The sequence below is a fragment of the Typopeltis vanoorti genome, chromosome 1 (assembly GCF_054136105.1).
Source record: "Typopeltis vanoorti isolate ZY-2024b chromosome 1, IOZ_Tvanoo_1.0, whole genome shotgun sequence".
Taxonomy (NCBI): domain Eukaryota; kingdom Metazoa; phylum Arthropoda; class Arachnida; order Uropygi; family Thelyphonidae; genus Typopeltis; species Typopeltis vanoorti.
In genome coordinates, this window is record NC_143549.1 from 170571150 (window position 1) to 170595338 (window position 24189).

Below are 24189 nucleotides of genomic sequence, written 5' to 3' on the forward strand. Positions count from 1 at the left end.
TTCAAAATGAAACACATATGGCCTTTATTGATTATGAAAAAGCCTTTGACAAAATTAGTAGACAAACATTGTTTAAAATATTAACTGATTTAAATTGCCAAACTAACTTTTACAATCCATTCAAGAAATATATACAGGAAATAAAATAGCAGTTAAATTAGAACACATCTCAGAATGGAAAGATATATCAAGAGGAGTACAACAAGGATGTACCCTCTCACCTCTGCTTTTCAATACATATATATTAAAAAGCAGAGGTGAGATATACAGATAATCAATTTATTTGCAAATGATCAAATAGTATTAGCTATATCAGAAGATGGTTACAAAGATCATTAAAATCATTAAATGATATCTCAAAACAATTTAACATGACAATATCTAAAGAAAAAACAAAAATAATGGCATTCAAAGGAGAAAATGCAATAAGAAAAAAAATAGTGAAAAAAAATCTAATCAGTAAATTGCAGCATATGGGAATGGACATAGGGTTGGTGAGATGGATAGGAGGGTGGTTGACGGAGAGATATCAGAGAGTGGTTTACTCGGGAGTAGAGTCCACAAGACGGCCTGTGACTAGTGGTGTGCCACAAGGATCTGTTCTTGGACCACTGCTGTTTAATTTGTTCATAAATGATATAGGAAATGATCTGAGAGGAACAGTTCATTTGTTTGCTGATGATGCGAAGTTGGGTAGGGCAATAGTGAATGCAGATGACGTCAAAATTTTGCAGGATGATTTGGATAGATTGGAGGTCTGGGCTAAGGAGAATGGATGTCAGTTTAATGTGGCAAAATGTAAGGTTATGCATTTTGGGGTGAAAAGATTGGCGGCAGTTTACTGCATTGGTGGAACCCTGCTCCAGGAAATTGATGAGGCACGAGATTTAGGAGTGTTGGTGGATAAGGAATTGAAATTTAGGGGACACATTGCAAAAGTGACCAAAACAGCTCATCAAATCACTTGGTTGCTGAAGAATACGTTGTCAAGCAGAGACAAGCAGGTTATTGTTCCTCTCTATCGAGCCTTGATAAGACCCCATCTAGACTACTGTGCTCAGATTTGGTCACCTAGGTTTCTTCTTGATGGGGAGGATGTGGAGAGGATCCAGAGGCGAGTGACCAAGATGATAGCAGGTCTGTGGAATGAACCGTATGAGAACAGGTTGAGGATTTGTGGGTTGCAAAAATTGGTTGATAGGCGGAGGAGGGGAGATATGATTGAGACATTCAAATTACTGAAGGGTTTCTATAAAATTAATTCAGAAGATATTTTTGAGAACAGGGCTAGTTGTGGGAGGACTAGGGGACATCCATGGAAACTGGGCAAAAGTGTGGTTAGTAAAGGTGTTAGAGCTGGGTTCTTTACTTTTAGAGTAGTGAATGAGTGGAATGCGCTCCCTGAGTCTGTAGTGGATGCTGTGACAGTGAATGAATTTACGGCGAGGTATGATAGATACTGTATGAATGTCAGATAGTTGTGATGAATATGATTTGGGGCCTCCCTCGATGAGTCTAATGACTCCCTGGAGTTGCCCGTAATAATAATAATAATAATAATAATAATAATAAAATACTAGAACATCAACACTTTCAGATACTTGGGTTGTGATGTATCATATGAAGAAGAAAAAGACATAGACACTAAAATATCAAACTTTGTCAAAGCAAATGGCATAATAAATAATATATTTAAGCCATCCCTAGTGCAAAAACATACTAGAATCAGACTATATAATGTCTTGTCAAAACTCTACTTTACGGAAGCGAAACATGGACCATAAAAAGGAAAGATGAAAAACAAATTCAAACAGCAGAATATGCCAAGTGGGACTACAAAACAAATGAAGAAATCTTATAATCTCTGAAAATTAAACCAATTAATTACTACATACTGTCTTATGTAGTAATTAATTACTACATAAGACAGTATAAACAAAAATGGTTTGAACATTTAAATTGAATGGACAACAGCAGACCAAAAATATTATACAGATACAAAATAAGTGAAAAAAGAAGAATTGGAAGACCAAAAAAGAGATGGCATGAGACCGGAACAAGCCAATTCCTAAATTCCATGTTAGGAAGAAGAAGAAGCAAATAAAGTGAATGATAACAACATTTCAATGTTGTTTCCACAAATTAGGAAAGTTTTGTAAATTAAACTATCATACAGTAGTTTAATTCTTGTAGATAAATTTATACATTGAAAATACATAACTGTCAGATTATAGGGAAAGACAACGTATGCTAGAATATTAATTAAAAACTTTAATTAATACTTCCTATATTTTGGTAATGTTACATTACCATCTTCAGGGAACATAAAAATAATGATATGTGCATACAGGCACTAACACTAAACAAATATGGCTGGAGTAAAACAAATGAAGTTGGTCCTAGAATCAGACATTTTGAAGTACCTTCCTATATTTTGGTAATGTAACATTACCAAAATATAGGAAGTATTATTTAAAGTTTTTAATTAATATTCTAGTATATGTTGTCTTTCCCTAAAATTTGCTTTTATCAACAAATACTGCACACTATCTAACACTGAAAGAATATTCACTTCTTGGTTTCTCAGCATATACATATAGTTAAGCACAGTGGCGCACCCAGGGAGGGGTACAAGGGGCCCTGGCCCACTCCAAAAGAAAAAGGAAAAAACACTAGAAAATTTACTAAAAATCTTTTCCTAATTAAAATTCTTTTTTTATTTATGTTGGATCTTCTATTTCTATACTACTTATGAATTAGCGGCCACTAAGGTGGGAATACCGGAGATCCGAGCGCTACTTCGTTTGCCCAAGCCGGGCCAGAGGAGATCACGGGTATCATGTATTGGCAATCACTGCAGATGCTCAGTCATAGGTCGTATGCAATGTAGTGTGCATTCTCAAATCGTCTACTCAACTCGGCCCCCTCCAAGATTAAATCCTGAGTGTGCTACTGGTTAAGCAGATATTATATTAACTATTAGGGATCCAGTCAGTCAATGTCAGCATATCTTCTCAAATAATCATAGGTTGTGAATGTCTAGAAAAGCACTATATACATTTGTTTTATTTTACTGCAGTATAGTTTTTGCAAAAAAAAAAAAAAAAAATGAAACAATATAATGAAAATAAAGAAAAAAATAAGAATTCTCATTTTGATGCCTATGTTAGCATCATTATCGAGAACTCATCTAAAATGAGCTTACACAGCAAGCAGGACAAAAAAAATGCAACCTTGATATGTGTGTATGTGAGGCATAAAAAACTAAATGGAGTTACTCATGTGCTAGCCTCATTAAGCGTAGATAACTATATCTCTACTGACATCTGAAAGAGAGGCAAAGTGCAAAAGGGAATTATTATTATTATTATTATTATTACCCCAAGACCTCATGGAGTCAAAGACTCATCTGGGAGGTCCTTTTATCTCACACACAGCTCATCATACTGTCTCTTAAACACACTCAAACTCTTGCAGACACCACACTCTCAAGCAAGGCATTCCAAACATTTACAAATCTGCATGAAAAAAACCTGCTTCTCGCTCCCCTACTCACATCCTCTTTATACAGTTTCCAGGGATGACCTCTGGTTCTCCCACTATTTTCTGTAGAGCTTCTCCAGCATCGATCCTATAACAACCCCTTAATAACTTGTAGGTCTCTATCATCTCTCCCCTCTTCCTCCTCCACCAGATCCTGCAAATTACATCTTCTCAATCTTTCCTCATACTCGACATTCCAGAGGTTAGAAACTACCTTAGTCAGTCGGCTTTGGACCCTTTCCAACATCTCTTCGTCCTTCTAAAAACAGGTGACCAAATCTGGGCACAATAGTCCATGTGTGGCCTAATCAAATCCTTATACAACGGAACAACAATCTCCCGATTTCTACAAGTCAATGTCATCTGCATCATTCCCAGAAGCCTTTGTGTGTTGTCTTCACAATTTTGGTTATGTGTCCCTTAAATTTTAGATCCTTATCCACCATCACTCCCAGATCTCTTATTTCCTCCACCTTCAACACTATATCCTCACTAAGCATAAATTCTGCATCCCATCTTCGTTTTCAAAATTTTAAAAACTTACAGTTTGCAACATTGAACTCGCATCCCCATTTCCGTGCCCAATCACTCAATTTATTCAAGTCTTCTTGTAGGGTCACAAAATCGTCTCTACTCTTCATGATGTTGGAGGCTTAATGGATTTTTTACAACACTCAAAAAGAATTAAAATAGAATTTAATACTTCCTATATTTCGTCCTAGTCACTAGGACATCTACGGGGATTACAAAAACAATTAATGTAACATATACACAAATAACAAACAATACTAAGCCCAACCATGTGGGTGACACTAAAGTCCTATCTAGGTAGAGCGCCCTCTAAGGGCGGTAGTAGGTGGCCTGGAATGTAAGGTGGGAACTCTGGTGACGAGTGTTTCCCAAATCTTCGGAAGCTTAATGCAACCATATTTATTGAGATTTGGTTGGTTTTTGAGAGATGCTGCTGCTTCTAAGAAAAGTCTCTCTTTCTTGAATTTGCTGTGGTGGAGCATGGTGGTTTTCTTCCATGATACCCTGTGGGTGGTGTCCAAAACATGGTCAGCCAAGCCTGAATGGCCATAGTTGTGTTTGAAGATGTACGACTTGTGTTCCTCTAGACGGATACTGATCTGCCTGTCTGTCCAAAGTACGCCAACTTACAGGAACAGGGTACTTTGTAAACTCCAGGCAGAGAGAGAGAGAGAGGAGGGAGCTGATCTTTCGTAGAACGGATAAGGGTAGCAAATTTGAGGTGCGGCTTATATGCTGTGTGTAGGTTGTACTTTTTTAGTATCTTGGCTATTTTTTCGGATGTGCCACGGATGTAGGGTATGGTGATGGCATTTTTAAAATCTTGTTGACGAGAAGGACAGGGAATGGGGGAGGAGTTGATTATTTTTTTGATACTGTGATCGCTGTAGCCATTGGAGATGAAAGTGCTGTGTATGTGGTTAAGCTCAGTAGTGAGGGAGGTTCCACTGGAACAAAGATTGTGGGCTCTCTTGGTAAGGGTTTTAATAATGCCATATTGTTGAGAGGGGTGATGGTGGGAGAGTTTGTGAATGTATCTGCCTGTGTGTGTGGGTTTTCTGTATACGGCGAAGGTAAGTGTATCATTAGGCAGGCGTATGACTAAGGTGTCTAGGAAGGGTAAACAATTGTTCTTTTCCTTTTCCATAGTGAACTGGATTCTTGGATGTAGACTATTGAGATGACTGAGGAAGGAGTCTAACGTGTCTGGGCCATGAGGCCAAATAGAGAACACATCATCTACATATCTTAGCCAGATAGAAGACAGAAGGTTTGAGTGGAGCTGAGTCTATGGCTCGGTTTTCAAAATCTTCCATATAGAAATTGGCAGGGGGGGTGAGAGGGGGGGGAACCCATGGCAGTTCCCTCTATCTGCTTGTAGATTTTGTTGTTCCAAGAGAAATACCCAGAGTTAATGGCAAAGGAAAAGAGATCTAAAATGTCAGAGGGAAAAACGTTTTCTAAGAGAGATAAGGTGTCAATTAAGGGAATATTGGTAAACAAAGAGGAGATATCAAAGCTTACCAATATGTCTGTCTTATTCAAGGTTAAATTTTCTGTGAGGGCTTTAAAGTGGGTCGAGTTTTTTATATAGGAAGGGGACCTTCCGGTGTGGGGGATCAGAGAGTTGGCCAGCTGTTTAGATAGTCTATAGCAAGGTGCATTGGTGGCATCTACTATAGGCCTGAGTGGGGAATTGGGTTTGTGGATTTTTGGTAAACCGTATATTCGGGGGGGACGGGAGCGGAAAGGTTTAAGTTTTTTCGTGACGTCAGGGGGGCAGGAAGATACTTTTTTGAGTAAGATTTTTAGTTTCTTAGCTTGTGTCACCCACGTGGTTGGGCTTAGTATTATTTGTTATTTGTGTATATGTTACATTAATTGTTTTTGTAATCCCTGTAGATGTCCTAGTGACTAGGACGAAATATAGGAAGTATTAAATTCTATTTTAATTCTTTTTGAGTGTTGTAAAAAATCCATTAAGCCTCCAACATGATGTCCTCACAGCACTTAAGCCTCTACACACGTATTCTACTCTTCATTGTTCATCCCAACTTTGCATCATCTGCAAACAACTGAATAACTCCATCCAAATCTTCACCAATATCATTAACACGTTCGCTGCCACGCTACTTTGACATGGTCTCTTCCCCTATGCCGTTTTACTTCTTCAAGGTCAGTACGATAATCTCGTTACCGGAGGTAAACGTCCTACGAGTATACTCGTAGTTGGCTTGTACAGAGCATATACGGTCTATGAGAATACACAGTTTTGAAGCTAGCCCCACAAGCCAAGCATTTTCACTTCTTCAAGGTCACTACAATAATCTCGTTCCCGGCGGTAAGCATCCTACGAGTATACTCTTAGCTGGCTTGTGAAGCAGGTTTACCCACTACGAGTATACTCGTAGTTGGCAGTGAACGTGTTAATATACATGTTAAACAGTAATGGCCCTAAAACAGACCAATATCCAGGAAAAGGAAAGTCACACTAGTGACTTTCCTTTTCCTGGATATTGCTCTCCCATACACAACTTGTTGATACCTATCAGACAGCCAGACTCCAATCTAATGCATTAATCTAATATCCAACCCCATCTGCTCTAGTTTGACTGTCAACTTATCATGAGGTAATCTATCAAAAGCCTTTGCGAAATCCAAGTATATTACTGGGATTTCACAAAGCCTTCTCCTCTGTCCAAGGAAGCAGTCACTTTATTGTAATATGTAAGTAGATTCTTAAAACATGACCTCCCTTTAGCAAATCCATGCTGTCCATCAAAGATAATACCATTATTGTCAACCCAATTCTGGATCCTAGTTCTCACAAGCTTCTCCAACAACTTAACCACAACACCTGACACACAGATAGGCCTATAGTTTGATGCTTGAGTTAGAACACCTCCTTTATGAAGTGGTACAATCTTGCCCTCCTTCCACTCCTTAGGAACTTGACTGAGTGCAAGACTCTTATTAAAAAAATATATCATGGCAGGTGTCAACTCCCTGGCACATTCCTTCAGAATATGTGGTGATATATTATCAAATCCCACAGCCTTATTAACATCTAGTTTGCTCAACTCCCCACACACCTCTTGCTCATTTACAGTTAGTCTCTCCTCCCATCAACAACTGCTCTCAATCTCTCCATGAAGTCACATTCACAAGACTGAAAGACCTTTATGAACTGCACATTAAGTATCTCCATCACACATTCAGCAACAGCTGTCTTTATACCATTTTCTCCAATCAATGCCATCTTTCCATAATCATTCTTTCTTTTACTGGCTACATATCGAAAGAACTCCTTAGGATTCTTTTTGGCTTCATTAGTTAACTGCTGTTCATACCTCACTTTAGCTACCCTCACGAACCAAGTCACCCGCCTTGCCTGGTCTTTGTAAACCTCATGGAATTGGTTATTTCCACTTCTCTTATGCTGCCTCCATAATGTCCTTTTTCTCTGTATTGCATGCTTAATTTCTTTATTCATCCATCTCACACCTACCGTATTTAACCTTCTCATCCTTAGAATGCATTTAGACATTGCATCTACTGGATAGTTTTTGATAATCTCCCAAGCTCCATTGATCTCTTTTCCAGCTAACTCCTCATTCCATGCTACACCAGTAAGCTGTCTGCTGAGCTCTTCATAATCACCCCCCCCCTTCTAGTTCCGCATATACCCTTTTCTCACAGAGGTCCTCACACTTCTGAAAACCACCCAGGTAATCACCTCATGGTATCTCTCACCAATTGGATTTGACACCTCAATTATAATTACATCCTCTGATGAGATGACCAAATCCAAGACCCTCAATCCTCATGTGCCCTCTGTTACATACCGTCTGAGGTAGTTATCCCTCAAAAACTCAAGAAACTCATTTTCTTTACTTCCAGTTGCTATCTCATCATTCCAGTCTATATTGCCATAATTAAAATAGCCCATAATGATCACCCTTTTCTTATTAGCTTTTCTAATTTGATCATACATTTCATTATCACCACCTGATAATGGTCTATAACTATGACATGGTCTATAACAATATGCAACCAAGTATTTGATTCCATTCACCTCTATCTCACACCATACTGCCTCAAAACCACTGGCACTATTTCCCTCTTGCATCTATAACTCTTTCTCTATCATCAATAGCACTCCTCCTCCTCCCTTTTTACCCATTCTATCCTCACGAAACATATAATTCCCTTCCATCTCTATTCTTCTCAGGATGTCATCCTCTTTCAACCATGTCTCACTTATTTCTGTAATTCTGAATTTCTGAATGTATTCCTGTAAGCTGAATAAGAATGTTTTTTTTTTGCAAGGGTATGAGATCTGGGTATTACTGATTTGTGGTGAGCAAGTAGAACTGCTTGCTGCTTGTGTCAGAACAGATGAATTCTATTTTAGGGTATCATCTTCTTCTCTTTACATGTTAGGCTTAAAACATGACTTCTGCATTCAACCTCAGCCTGGATCTAGCTCCCACTGACGAGACCTCAATAAAGGTTACTACCAGTCTGGGTAGTAACCCTTCCATAATGCATAACAATATACATGTCTGAAAGGGAATGTAATATTGATATCAAGGCAGTTGGTGCGAGGTCAGTTGCCTTTTTATACAATAAGCTAAGTTGTGAAGATACTTCAATGTAAGGTTTGTTTGCTTGCACTTAGGTCAAATATTAAAGAAGAATATACTTTCGTGTCAAGCATGAATCAAGTCTCCATTTTCAAACTAGTGTGATATGCTTTAGGAGTCATAACAACTACAAATCAACAAGTAACTACTTATTGGTTGATTCATGATAATATATTCCAAATGCTTACGTATAAAAAGTGTTGCAAAAAAAGATTTGCTGTTGTTGAATAGTTATATTTTAATTTTAGATTTTAACATAATGTGCAAATGGCATATATGTTGTTCTGACACAATTCTGAGAAACTGGGTAATAATGTAAATTAAAGATGCCAAAAAATTATATTCTTGGTTTCACGCAAATGGTGTGATAGAAACAGCTGACACTAGATGCTGTGAATATCTTTTGGCAAGTGTTCTCAAGAAGAAATATGACGACTAATATGGCCCTCGCTCAATAAGTTTTTCTACAAATTTATGTACAAGGAGAAGCAAACAGAAAAATAATGATAGTTTGAAATTATTTCCAAAGGACAAGTTGGAAGTGGAATTTATACAGCTGCTAAGGGATAATTACTTGAAACAATATGTCATGGAGGGACCAGGGATTCTAAAGTGCTGGATCTGATAACAGCATCAGAATATGTATCCATAATCAAGATAGACAATCTGCCTCCAATTGGAAAAGTGAACATACAGTCTTGTTCCGGGAGGTAGCTAAACATATAGAATTCTCTGTCAAAAAAGGGTTTACACTGAACTATAAAGCTGGTAATTATAACAGTTTAGGAAGTTCAGGAGCAGTGCCATGCCTTAAGAAACTACAAGGAAAGAATGCAAGTAGTGCATGAGAAGTGATCAGGGATTGCTTGAGAGAAGTAGTACTAGAATGCATAACCCACAGAAAAATAAACCAGGTGGGGATTAAATAGATGAGGAGAGATTATTATTATTATTCAGGCCTCCATGGAGTTAAAAAGATGCATCGTGGGAGATCCTTCCTAGGAAACACGAAGTCTATCATACCACTCCTTGAACTCATTGACCATTCTTGCTCTCACCACTATCAGAGAATGTATTCTATGGTTCAATCACCCTCCATACAAATAAACCACTCCTCACCCTCTTGCTTACAGCTTCCAGGGGTGGCCCCTTGTCATCACTCCTTCCTGCTGTTCTACCAAGCGAAAGAACTCCCCAGTGTCAACCCTGTAACTACCTCTCAATCATATCACCTCTCCTTCTTCTATCTACCAAACTCTGCAGTCCACATTCTGATGCATAGTATCACATTCAAGCCTCTGTGATACTATGCATCAGTTGGTAGTATATGAGTTCCATTACCAGCATAATACTACCACTTTGCTTATTGCAACTAGATGTGACCAAAAACCATTTAAGACTACAGAAAAAGACTTGTTTTACTCATTTTCTATTATTTCTCTTCATGTTGGATATATACTGAAATGGACCTAAAGCAATGCTTTAAGATGCTGCCAAATGATCTTGCTACCAGAAAGGTGAAAAGCAGTGATTAAGTGGGAACTGAGAGGATTTGGTTGAAATTTTCCATGTATATGGCTCAGTAAAATATGAATAACTGTAATAATTTTATGCTGCTTCCAATTTTTAATTCAACTGTAAATGTATAAAAAGTCAAGAAAATAAGTTTTTTGATCTCCCAAAACCTTCCAGATTCATTTCAAACATTATGTGTCATAGTTCCAACCTTAACAGTGTTCATTTCCATCTGAAATCTGAAAAACAACATATATTTTTCCTAAAAAAAATCTCAAATTTCAACTTTAAGAACTACAGACATCTCTGTTCTCTCAAGTACATGATGGCTTTTTTCATTTCAAAGGCAGCATAGTGTATGTGTTGATTTTGATAAACCTCATCAGAGTTTGAGCATGTCTTTTTTTTTTCTTATCTTCTTAGGCTAAAAAATCTCTCTGCTCTTTTCTATCAAATTCATTTCCTGTCTCTAATCACTCTTAATATCACCAAGAATTTCGTAACTTTTTTGATTTTCTTTTTTTAAATGATTTTCTCCAATCTAACTGCTTGCAGATGTTTAAAACTCTAAAAGGGCATTTCTTTTCCAATTGCAACAATCCAGCAAGTAAGATGCTGGGATATTTGATACTATTAATACATACTATTATTATTATCAGGATCTCCAGGGAATCATAAGCATCATCATAGTAGACCCATCATTGACAACCCAAGTCTATCACACCATTCCTTAAACTTATTCAACATTTGTGCTCTCACCATACTATCATATACATTCACAGACCAACCACCCTTCATGCAGAAAAGCGACTTCTCCCTCACCACTTCCAGGGATGGCTCTCTCTTGTTCTACTCTTCAAAAGATCTCTCCATTGTCAACCCTGTAACTACTTCTCAACGTTTAAATGTCTGAATTATATCATCTCCTCATCTTCTTTTCACCAAACTCTGCAGTTCAGATGCCCTCAGTCTGTCCTCATAAGTAACACTGTATGATCTTGATATCATTTTTGTTATCAAACTCTGCTCTGTTATCAAAATCTTAAGGTTAACTGACTCCTTTCAAATCCCAGTGACCACATTTGAAAACAATAATCCAGATAAAAGTCTGTTCAGAGCATTATACAAGGAAATCGCCACCACCATTTCTGCTGGTTAACATTCTCAGTATTGCAGCAATCTTCTGGATTACCACTACCACCTCTGCAATATGTTCCCTAAACTTCAATTTCTGTCAGTCATCACACAAGATGAAGACAATAGTTGATAAAGGTGATACAGATATCTTACAGGATGATTTAAATAAATTACATGCATTTTATGCATTTTACAACATTAATTAATGTTGTAAAATGCATGAGGGAGGGAGGGAGGACTGAAAAGTTTGGATAAACACCTAGAACAAAAATAATATTAAAGCAACTCTTCTTATATATCCTAAAAGAAAAAGAACAAATTATTACAATTTGATGAAACATGGGGGTTGAAGGATTTTAGGATATGTTCTTTCTTGTGGTTATATCAGTTGCTTTAATATTTTTGTTCTAGGTGTTTATCCAAACTTTTCATCCCCTCCATAAGGTAATGCAATTTGGGATGAAAAGATTACATCCTGAATTACATTCATATCATATTGACAGTACTAGTTTACAGGAAATTGATGAGACTGGGGATGTTGGTGGAAAGAAACCTGGATGAGAAGGAATATTGTTATAAGGAATGTAATGCAATGGTTTAATACATTCTCTCCAATCAACACATTACAGGTTCTGATCCCATCAGAAGCATGGATGTTTGTTATTGTCATAAGGTAAGAGATGAACTTCATCACCCAGTGTAAGACCACTGTCCTGCTCATTGAAGTGGCTTGAAAAAGTTCCATGTTTGGTCTCTAGAACAGGGTTTCCAGACTATGTACAAAAATAATAAATGAAAAATATATAAAAATATAAAATTAATAAAAATGAGGGGATTTAATAATCCTGAGTTCACCTAGAATACAAATGTACTGGTTTCCAGAAACCGTTTATGGCCAAGACCCCATATAAAAATATTCAGGGAATACAGACAATATAGGAAGGATGGAGTAAAATGATAGAATGATTAAGCCAACTAGAATAGAAATTTATATTGGTGGTGGTGTTGGTAGAATCAAAAATATAGGCAATTAATTCAAGGTTATCTGGCATGAGATAGAAATTAACAGGACAAAATACATGATTGGGTACACAAAATATACAAAAAGATCATCAAACTGTACCTTAAACCTATTCACAGTTTCAGCTATCACCATACTTCCAGGCAATGCATTTCACTCACTAACCTCTCCCCACACAAGGTTTAGGATGTATAAGTCCTAACCAACTTATACATACTAATTGTATTCCCCTCTCCAACTTCCATTCACAAGGCTCTGCAAACTGCATTCCATCAATCGGTGTTCATATACTACATTCCTTAGCCCCAACATGAACTTAGTAAATCTTCTTTGGGCCTGCATTTTCTCTAAGATATCCTAAACTCCTTGAGATCAGATCTGTGCACAGTGGCCCAATGCAGCCTGATAAAGGCCTTATACAAAGGAGAAAATGACATTTACTTCTGCATGACAAGGTCTTCCTCATTATTGCCATAATCTGTGATGATGATGATCTCATCACTCACCACCTTCCATCTTTCATTTAACATTCACTCCTCATTCCCAACTAAGGGAATACAGACAATTAAAGCAACTGTGCGTGAAGCTTTCTATTGCCCACCCCTCCCCAACCTTCATTCCTTCCAGGTAGTCGGAAACATTTCGTTATGTTTCGTAGACCAATTGCACAGCTGCCGTTAATATCGACGAATTGTCCCGAAGGGAAAAAAAAATGCAAAGAAGCGCGTTTCGAAACTTAAGCCAGTGAAGTTTCTAACGAATGACACTGAAATCTTTATGGAGTGCTTGCTTTTATTTGAAGGTTGAATATTTCAAAGTGCAGTTCATTAAAATATCAAACTTTCTACAGACCCACACCCTCCCACATCTCTTGTCGATTTCAATCTCTCTCTCAACAACACATTGTCTGCAATTCCCTATGCATATACACTATCCTCCCAGCTTTGAAAAATCTGCCACACACACCACACTCGATTTTCATGCTGTGTCTAGTTGATCTTGTTTCCACAACCATTTTTCCTCCATTAACTGTAATCTGTATTACAAAAAAAAGTTGCTGCAAACTACTACCTCGAAAATTACTATGCATTCAATCTCAATATCAATAATTAATAAATTTTCATTGAAATGCATAGTTTTTACAAATATTACAAAACATAAAACTTATCTTTGCCAGAGCAGTTCCAGCAGCAGTCTTCTACTGGCAAAGTATCTTGCATGTGAAGCATCTTCAAGTGCAAACTTTGTTTGTTTATGCTTGGATAAAGGATTAAAACAATAATGTAATTTCTTGTAAAGTATAATATGCTTTTTTAACCAAGCGAAAAACTTTCTAGAACCATCTCTGATCCAAAGTACTTTAATAATATGGCAATAAACCATTTTCATACTTGTATACAGAACATATATATTCTGCACTGATTTGCAGTGTGTGAAGCGAGTTTTGCAGAAGATGAATACTGGCATGATTGTTGTTGTTGTGAAGAATGTTTTTGATTTCAGTGGTGATTAGTGAATTTTAGATTTTGTGAATCTTCTTTGATAGCAGAATACAAGGTAAGAGTTTGACTTTTGATGTAATTTTCCGGCCCTTGCCCGTTCTCTTTGCCATTATAAATATTTCTCAGGTAGGCATATTTGAATACTTTTAAACATGAACAGTTTAAATCCCGACGACTTTGTCCAATCTCTGGATAAGAAGCTGGTGCTCTAGACCTCCTCAAAAAACTGTTGAAGAATTTTGAGGTAGAGTGGCCAGGGTTTCTAAACCTATATTCAGCGACAGATGACTCCACAGAAGGGAACAACTCAACACCAGGGGAAGAAGGGAAGATGAACCTGATTATCTCTGCTCCCACACCTAAAGGCGATACAGAAACCCATGCTCGAAAAAAGCGTAAAACAGTGGAGACTCAGGTAAACGAGGGGATGGAAGCAGATGCTCCCAACACTGACCTCCCCACACCCAACAATGAAAAGTTCCTCCAATTGTACTACGGGAAAAAGAACGATGGACGGCCCTCAGGCCTATTATGCAAAACAACAAAAATTGCCTATTCATGGGCAAAAAACGTAGGCGACGGAGTTAAAATCCAGCCTGCCACAGTAGGGGAGCACAGACACCTCACAAAAATCATGGATGAGTTACATATTAAATATCATACTTACTCACTGAAGTCAGAGAAAAACCTAAAAGTTGTACTCAGGGGAGTAACAGAAAACATCTGCACAGGTGAAATAACTGAAGACCTCCGACTCCACGATCTCCCACCTGTCAAGGTCAGCAGAATGTTACGGGCTGACAAGAGTCCAATGTCCCTAGCACTCGTAGAGATACCTAACACACATAAGAACATATACAACATAACAACGATCTGTGGTCTGAAAATCATAACTGAACCACTAAGGAAAAGAGCCTCGTCGGGCTAGTGTCACAGATGTCAGAAGTACAGACACGCACAAAAACTCTGCAGAGCAGACTACAAATGCCTCAAATGTGGGCAAAACCACCCCCACAGCAACCTGCTCAAAACCCAGGACCTCACCAGCCAAATGCGCGAACTGCAGGGGACCCACCTAGCAAACTACGGAGACTGCAGTCACTACCCTAAGAATAAAACAGACAACAAAAGGAAACAGATCTCTCAACCCTGCCCACAGGCACCAAAGTCAACAGCCCAGTTGCCTGACACCCAACAAAAGACAACAAAATACCAGCTCTCACAAATGGAAAATACCAACAGTCTGGAAAACCACCGTTGAAGCAGGACATACCCCGAAGTAGCCCACCCATCCAAAGATATCCAGCAGGACTAAATTCTTCCAAACATGACAACAGTCATCACAGCCTCATTGGCAAACATGCTTCAAGACTTCAGTAAGTCAAACCCTTCACCAAACTCCACAAAAAGATTTCTAAAAGAAACTCAAACCATCTTATCAATGCTTGTTAATAAACGAAACTAGATTACTCCCAGACTCATTACAGATCGCCGCGTGGAACATGAATGGCCTAAAAAAGAAGACACTGGAGCTTCAAGAATTCACTCACAGATACAACCCTGACATCATCCTAATTAATGAAACTCATCTAAGACCTGCAGACAATCTAAAACTGAGAGGCTACACGCTGTATAGAAATGACTGACTGGACTACAGAGCCGGTGGTACAGCCATATTTATCAGGAACTGCATCAGGCACAATGGAATACTCACCCCCCCCCAACCTAGAACTCACCAGTGTCAAAGTCCACATAAACTCAACTGTAAGACTTAAAATCTATGCCACCTACAACTCCCTCCGCTAAGACCATGCTATTTTCTGACTTGGATGCTGTACTGGACACAAATGAATTCATCATCGTCGTTGGGGACAAACTCCAAACATCCCTCCTGGAATAGCAGAACCACAAATAAAAATGGCCATATCCTCTTCAGCTACACAGGATTAAACAACGCTGTCGTAACAGGACCACCGAACCAACCCACCACAGCCCAACTGGCACAGCCGACATCCTAGACATCGCCATCCTACACAACATCAAATACCAGTACAGTATTCAAGCACTGAATGAATTATCATCAGACCACAACCCAATCCTACTTCACTTAGGGAACAAAGACCAGTCACCTCCCCCCAAACCTTCACTGTTTGGTAGAAACTTAGGAAAGTGCTACCAGAATACATTGGTCCGGTTTCCCCCCCCCCCCATGGCAATAAAGAACCCCGCCAATCAAATCAATAAAGCCATAACAGCAGCCACAGTATCCACGATTACCCACAAACAAAACCGTCTCCCGGAAGAAATCATGGACTTAATAAGGGAAAAAACAGATAAAGAAAAAGATACCACAACACACGTGCTCCCCAGGACAAAACAACCCTCAACAGATTAAACAAATCTGTCCGAGAAACTCTCCAGAACCACAGGAATCAACAATGGGACAACAAGCTCACCTCCATCTCCACAGCAGATCATTCCATATGGAAATTCCTAAACAACATCAGGAACAAGCACAAATCCCTCCCCCTCTCCAAGCAGAACAGCATCTTGCATACACAGATGCTGGCAAAGCCGAAGCCATAAAAAGAAACCTAGAGAAACAATGCAGTCCTGCATATGAGAACCTAAACATCAGCCATGTATACAAGATCCATCATAAAGTCAGGTTCACAGTAAATCGTCCTGATAACAATCCAAGCCCTATAATGCCTACCTCACCTACCGAAATAATCGGCATCATCAACCATCTCAAGATCAAAAAAAAGCCCCAGGTCCCGACGGCATCACTAACAAAGTCATCAAGGCACTACCATGCAAAGCCAGCACATCTGGCAAACATCATACACTCCATTCTCAAATGGCAGCACTTCCCCCAGTCATGGAAAATAGCTGACATCATCCCAATTCACAAACCAGGAAAAGACCCACACCTACCTGAAAATTAACGTCCCATCAGCCTGCTATCCAACTTAGGGAAAATAGCAGAGAAAATCATCCTCATCAGAATCCAAGATCATGTCAACCAACTAAATATCATTCCACAAGAACAATTTGGCTTCCGTCAAAATCATAGCACCACCCAACAGATCCATAGACTGGTAGAATGCATCACCACAGGATTTAATTGGAATCAGCACACTGGAGCTGTCTTCCTAGACATCTCAAAGGACTTCGATAAGATCTGGCACCAAGGCCTCCTCTACAAACTTATCATCGCAAACCTTCCACTAAACATGATACACCTGATTAAATCATACCTCTCAAACAGGAGGATGCAAGTCAAAATCAATGAAACAGTCTCAACCCAATGGAAAATCCTCGCTGGAGTTACTCAAGGATCACTGCTAGCTCTGATCCTGTTCAACATCTATATGGCAGACATCCCTCAAAATCCTCTCACATCCACCATCGCCCTTTATGCAGATGACATGGCTATACTAGCCAGATCCCGCCAACCACATCTCGTAACCAAAAAACTACAAAGACTCCATCCTGAATCGAGAAAAATGGTTTTCAGACTGGCGACTACAATTAAACCCCCAGAAAAGCACAATGATACTCTTCACAAGAAGATGAGCATCCCCCAAAGGAGATATCACCCTGTTCAACTCTAAAATTCCCTGGAAAACTGACGCAAAATACCTCAGAATACTTCTCGATAAACGATTATGCTTCAACAGCCACATCAAGAGCACATGCACCAAAGCTTCAAAAGTTATCGCCCAGCTATACCCCCCCTTGATCAACAGACACTGCAAACTAAGCTCAAGAAACAAAATTCTACTCTACAAGACAGTGATCTGTCCCACAATTATATATGCCTCCCCAGCCTGGAGCCATACCTCCAAGACAAACATCCTCAAGCTACAAAGACTACAGAACAAGTGCCTGCGAATGATACTGGACGCCCCGTGGTTCATCAGGAATGCCGGATCCACCGGGACATAAATATCCCCTACATCTTTCCACTACTACACTCCCCTAGCAGAAAAATTCCTTATGAAGACATCTACACATCCAAACCAACTAATATACAACAAGCTGGAAACTATGACGGTAATGACCACTGGAAACGTAAAAGACCGAAAGCCATCCTAACACTCAACGACGTATAACCACTTCTGCCCGCTCAGGGCGAGCTAAAATAGCTCACAAATCTCTCCCATCACTGCTCCCGAAACAGATAACAGGGAATATAAAAAGTGTCAAGCTTCACCCTCTGCACCATATATGTCCTGCATCCTACTGTGTGACGCAAAGGGTTTACTTGCATTAGTTGTGAAGCAAAATAGAGCAGCTAAATGGGTTGTATGATAGGCAGAAGATGGATACTAAGTTGAAGATGTGGTTGCAGCAACACGAGGTGATGGAGTGCATAAATGTGAGAATGAGACAGGTAGGAAAGGAAATCAGTCAGGATCAGGGAAACAGGAGTGGTCAGACTGAAGAGAGAGAGATGTGGTAAAGCAGCTAGAATAAAGAATGTTGGTGCTGGAATGGCCTCAAAATTTTTATGCTTGTACACAAATATGAGTATTCGAAACAAGAGAGTAGAGTTTGTTACATTGATCGAGTCGGTATACCCAAAGATAATTGGAATAAGTGGAACTTGGTTGTCTATTTCTATATTTAATTTACCATCTACATTAAAAATGGTGCCTAAGTAGCTGAACTGTTTTACTTGTTCTATAGGTTCTCCATTCACAATGCAGTTGATATTTTCAGTACTTCTGCCTATTTTCATTGTCTTTGTCTTGTTATTGCTGACCTTCACACAATATCTATTACAACAGTTATTCAATTTAGTAAGAGAATCTTGCAGACTTGTAGGGGATTTATTTAAAAGTATAACATCATCTGCATAAAACAAAGAGCTGAGATTAATGTCTCCAATTTTGATATCAGGTTTAATGCCACTTTCCTTCATAATGTGATCCATATAGAGAATGAATAACAGAGGGGATAATGTACATCCTTGTCTGACACCAGATTTAACATTAAACCATATTCCCATACCTCCTTCAATTCTAACTGCTGACTTATTACTCAAATAAAGACTAAGTATTGCTTGATATAATGCCCCATTGACACCACACAACTGTAACGTTTTGAATAGCATCTCTCTCTTGGCACCTTGTCATATGCCTTTCCTAGATCTACAAAACTTAAGTATAGATCTCTGTTATATTCTCATGATTTCTCAACCATTTGTCATAAGTGAAAATCTGATCCTGACAGCTTCTATTCGGCCTGAATCCAGCTTGTTCTTCACCAAGCTTCCCTTCCACAATCTTTCTCAACCATTTCTCAAGTATACTTGCATAAATCTTACCAGAAACACTCAGTAGAGAAATACCTTTGTAATTCTCACATTCAGTTTTATTTCCCTTTTTATATATGGGTACTATAAGAGCTCTACTCCAATCATCTGGAATTCATCCTTCTGTCCAGGCCTTCTGAACTATGCAGTGGAGCCACTGTAAGACTTTTAAACCTCCATACTTGAACATTTCTGGTCGAATATCATCTACTGCTGCATTTCCACATTTCAGGTTTTTGATGGCTTTATCTGCTTCAAGTATGGGCATGTATTCCTGATTGCATGCCTGTTGAGTGTTTTCTACTATTGAGTATTGCTTGATATAATGCCCATTGACACCATACAACTGTAGCATTTTGAACAGCATCTTTCTTGGCACCTTTCACTGATTATTTCGTTTAGCAATTTTTGAAGTAATTACTCCATACAACAAGGATATCATTTTTACCAGTTTTCGTGTCACCTTTATCATCTCTAATTCCTTTTACAGTACTCTTTCCTCCATTTCTGAGCTTTTTCAACAACCTCCAGAATATCTTGTCACCTTCTTGATATTTATTTTCTATGTTCTTACCAAGTGTCCATAATTCTGCACCATAGAGAATGATTGAGAAAGCAAGGGTATTCATTAGTTTATATTTGGTAGTGTTAGAAATATTTCTCTCTTTCCATATCTTTTTTTAGTTGTGTCATGGCATTCCTTCCCATTGCAAGTCTTCTTTTTATTTCTGTATGTTTATTTCCATCTTTATTCCTATCAGGGCTCTAAGATATATGAACTATTCAACTTTTTCTAAGTATGAGTAGATCTTTCTTCTTTTTTTATAGTCATATACTTGGTCTTATTACTATTAATTTTAACAGAAATAAGAAGATAAACAACCTCAGGTATACAGATGATACTGTGCTTATAGCCAGTAATGAAAGAGAACTGATGTCACTTATTTAATGCTCTCCCAATAAGTGACATCAGGTCTTGTTCATTACTGGTTATAAGCACAGTATCATCTGTGTACCTGAGTTTGTTTATTTTCTTACCTGCAATTGAGATACTACCTTTCCATCCATCAAGAGCTTTTCTCATTATGAATTCACTATAGAAGTTGAGCAGATCGAGAGATAGAAAAGGGAGTTGGGTAGGAATGTATCCTATCTTAAACCATTCTGAGATATTCTGGCCTATCCTCACTGTTGCTGAGTTCCTGTCATATAGTTGTTTTATTAGGTTGATTAGGTATTTTGGAGTTCCCATTTTGTTCAGACATTTACAGAGTATCTCCCAAATGACAGTCAAATGTCTTGATATAGTCCACAAAACAGAGATACATTGGGATATTGAACTTATGTTTTTTTTTTTTCTATTAGCTGCCTTGTGTTTGCAATTTGGTCTCTAGTACCTCTACCAGCCTGTTCATTTGGGATTTGTAGTTCAATGTAGTTTTTCAGTCTTTCTTTAATCACATATAGCAGAATTTTGCTTGCATCTGAAATCAGTGCAATGATCCTATAGTTATTGCAATCATGGATGAATTTAAGATAAGGTATGAAGATTATTATTATTATTATTACTTCACACCTCCAGGGAGTCCAAAGACTCATTGAGGAGGGTTCCTATTCTACAACTCTCTGTCTCCACCACTCAATCCACCAACTACAATGAACTGCATCTACACCAATGGCATCTACCGCCCACCACTACTAGTATTTTTATAGACAATTACAAACATCCATTCCCACGGCAGGATTCGAACCCGTAGCCTTTTGGCTGGAGAGTGGATACGAAAACCACTCGGCCAACCAGGCCAATAAGATGAAATGAATTTAAGATAAGGTGTTCTATGACTTATCAACATCTCAGGTGCAGATTTAAATCTTCTACTTGATTATGCTTTATATACGCATTAGTGATTTTCTCAAAATAATTTGTGTTTAAGCAAAGAATCTAAAAACTTTCTTCTAAAAAAATTTTATTCACATCATTTCATAAATTTGACATTTTTGTCAAGTTGTAAGTGATATATATATTTACCGTTTCCAATTTATCACTATGAATAAGAAGATCATCTCTAGCTATTCCAATTAAGGTAAGTGACGGTAATTTTGTGGTAGCCTGATTTGGATGTCTGTGGCACCTGAGTGATTCTCTTTGTGATAGCTCCTCTTGCACTGCATCACCAATTATTTTGGAAATACCAATATTGATACCATTGGTAAGCATCCACATCTCAGTTGCATTAGCAGCCTATAAAAAGAGAAGAAATATATATAAAAGTGCATATTCATGTTAAATTAACATTAAATTAATTCAAACAGTACCAAATATCGGTGAAATAAAAAAAATCAGTTTAAACAATTAAAAGATAGTATTTTGAGGACATATTTCTGTGTTCAGCACTGCTCAGTTATCAATCATTTCTAATTTGCCAGCCTGTTGGACAAGTGGGTAATGTATTTGCTCCTCAAACCAACAGACTGTGAGTTTGAATTCTGCAATGGTTATGGATGTGCAAAACTGCCTTCAGGTGGGATATTAATTTCAATGCCATGTTAGGCAGGAAGTGACTTGATTTTTCCATTTTTTCTCTAAGAGAGTGAGCTTTCTGAATTACATAAAATAAATCAATATTTTTTTTTTTTGAATTTTAAAAAAATCCTTAGCCCATTCATAGTATTAATATAATGTAGGCTTACAACCTTTTTTTGTGAGCAGTAGTGACAAAAATCATTGAAAGCATTTCCTTCTTAGCAAGGAAATCTAATTACAAGGATATCTCCATTAATGTCTTATAAACCTAGAGATGGTTAAATCATTATTATAAGGATCTCAGATTGAGATATGATCGAGTCATTTCTGAATTTGAGTCTTGACAACTTTGGTTTACTGGAAACAGAACATTGGAATTTGTTACCAATTTATTTGCAGCGATACAATATCAGACTCTAACACAGGACCTCATGTTTCAGTAATAACATGAGGCCTATTTCATTTGAATAAGGTTTCCTTAAAGTATAATAAAAGTCAATTAGACAACACTGTGTCTAATTCAAGGAAATTTAAGCGCTAGAGAATATTTTAATCAAGAATTAATTATAACAGAAGTGACAGAAGACAATATCAGGCCGAGGGGATAATGCTGGGCAGAGAAACAACGGCATTTATATGCTTTATATGCCAGGAGTATCCAGAATAAAGGAGAGGAATTGGTGGTGCAGATAGCATCACCCTCGCCAAAAATTATTGGGATCACTGAGACGTGGTTGACAGAAGAGGATATAATGACAGGAATAGAAGTCGCTGGGTACAGCATTTTTTGGCAGGATAGGAAGGGAAAGCATGGTGGTGGAATACTGCTTATGATAAGTGATGACCTATCTCCTCTAAGAGTGGAGACTTTGGAAGGCAGTGACACTAATGATTTTGAAAGCATGTGGCGTGAAGTAGAGGTGGGCAAGACAGGATATTTAGTGGGGTGTTGCTACAGACCCAGGAGCACAGAGGGTGGGGACCAAGAAATATTCAGACAGTTGAGTTTAGCAAGTGCAAGAAGAATGATTGTTATGGGAAATTTTAACTACAGTAGTATAAACTGTGGAAAGGAAGATGCATGTAGCAATAAGGGAATGGAATTTCTAGAATTCTTGAGGGACAAATGTCTTAGGCAACATGTAACACAGGGAACAAGAGGTTCAAGAGTTTTGGATTTGGTTATAGCATCTGAAGAGCTGATAATAACTGAGATGACATCTCTCCCACCAGTTGGAGAGAGTGACCATATGGTTTTGACTTGGAAAATGAATAGATATGCAGGAGTATCAAAGAGAAGGGAACGTATGTGGAATTATAAGACAAGTGATTATAATAGTCTAAGATGTCAACTTGGGGAAGTTTTGTGGAGGGAGGAATTGGAAGGCCGGGATATCATTAGTGCATATGAAATTATGAAAGAATATTTGTTAGTAGCAATGGTAAGTTGTATAATCACGAGTGAACAAGAGGACACAATTTGGAGTAAAGTGGATGACAAATATTAAACAGGAGCTACATGCGAAAAAGAGACTATGGAAGAGATATAAGGAGACAGATGAAGAGAAGATGCATGAAAAGTATAAGACACAGGTCAGAAGAGTGACTAGTGTGGTAAGGAAAGCGAAACTGGAATATGAGAGGAGATTGGTCCTAAGATCCAAAAAATCCTAGGGAATTTTTTAGCTATGTGGCCAGTAGGAGGAGAAATGACTGTGGAAGAATGATATTGTGGGATAAAAATGGGAACAGAGTGACTGATGCAGAGGACATAGCGGAATTGTTCAATGAACACTTTATTGGAGTATTTCATCCTAGAGGAGTCAGTTTTAATGCTAGAGAGATAGGGCTAGTTCGAGGTTTAGAGGTACAGGAGTAGAGTGTGTTTCAGATACTGAGTACTCTGGATGTCAGTAAAGCTGTGGGACTGGATGGTATTTCACCAAGAGTTTTGAGAGAATGTGCTAGGGAACTGACAGCCTTTGACCTGGCTTTTCAATGAAAGTCTGGCTGTGGGAAAGGTGCCCATGGAATGGAAGGAAGGTAAGATAGTGCCATTGCATAAGGGCAGTAGCAGACTGGAAGTGTCTAATTATAGGTCAGTTTGTGTGTCATCAGTAGTTGTTAAGATCTTGGAGAAAGTAGTGAGGGACCATATACACCATTGGCCAGATGAGGGTAATATTATCAGTGATACTCAACATGGATTTGTGAAGGGGCGCTCTTGTTTTAGCAATATGCTAGCCTTTTATGATAAAGTTACAAGAGAATTAGATGAGGGAAAGGCATATACTGCCATTTTCCTAGACTTAGCAAAGGCATTTGACAGGGTGCCATATGATAAGCTGATATTCAAGTTGCAGCACATGGGTCTGGATGTCAGATTGGTCAACTGGATTCAGGATTGGCTGTGCGATAGGTATCAGAGAGTTGTGTATGGTGGAGCA

At 38.3% G+C, this 24189-nt stretch overlaps 1 protein-coding gene across 1 annotated transcript in view; it reads right to left on the minus strand.

The window, feature by feature from the left end:
- Positions 1 to 24189, minus strand: part of LOC150110639 (transient receptor potential cation channel subfamily M member-like 2) — a 658320-nt gene that overhangs the window by 597608 nt on the left and 36523 nt on the right. The window contains exon 4 of the mRNA XM_090403554.1: positions 21248 to 21460. Coding sequence (XP_090259680.1) covers positions 21248 to 21460 — 213 coding nt within the window. The remainder of the gene's footprint in view (positions 1 to 21247; positions 21461 to 24189) is intronic.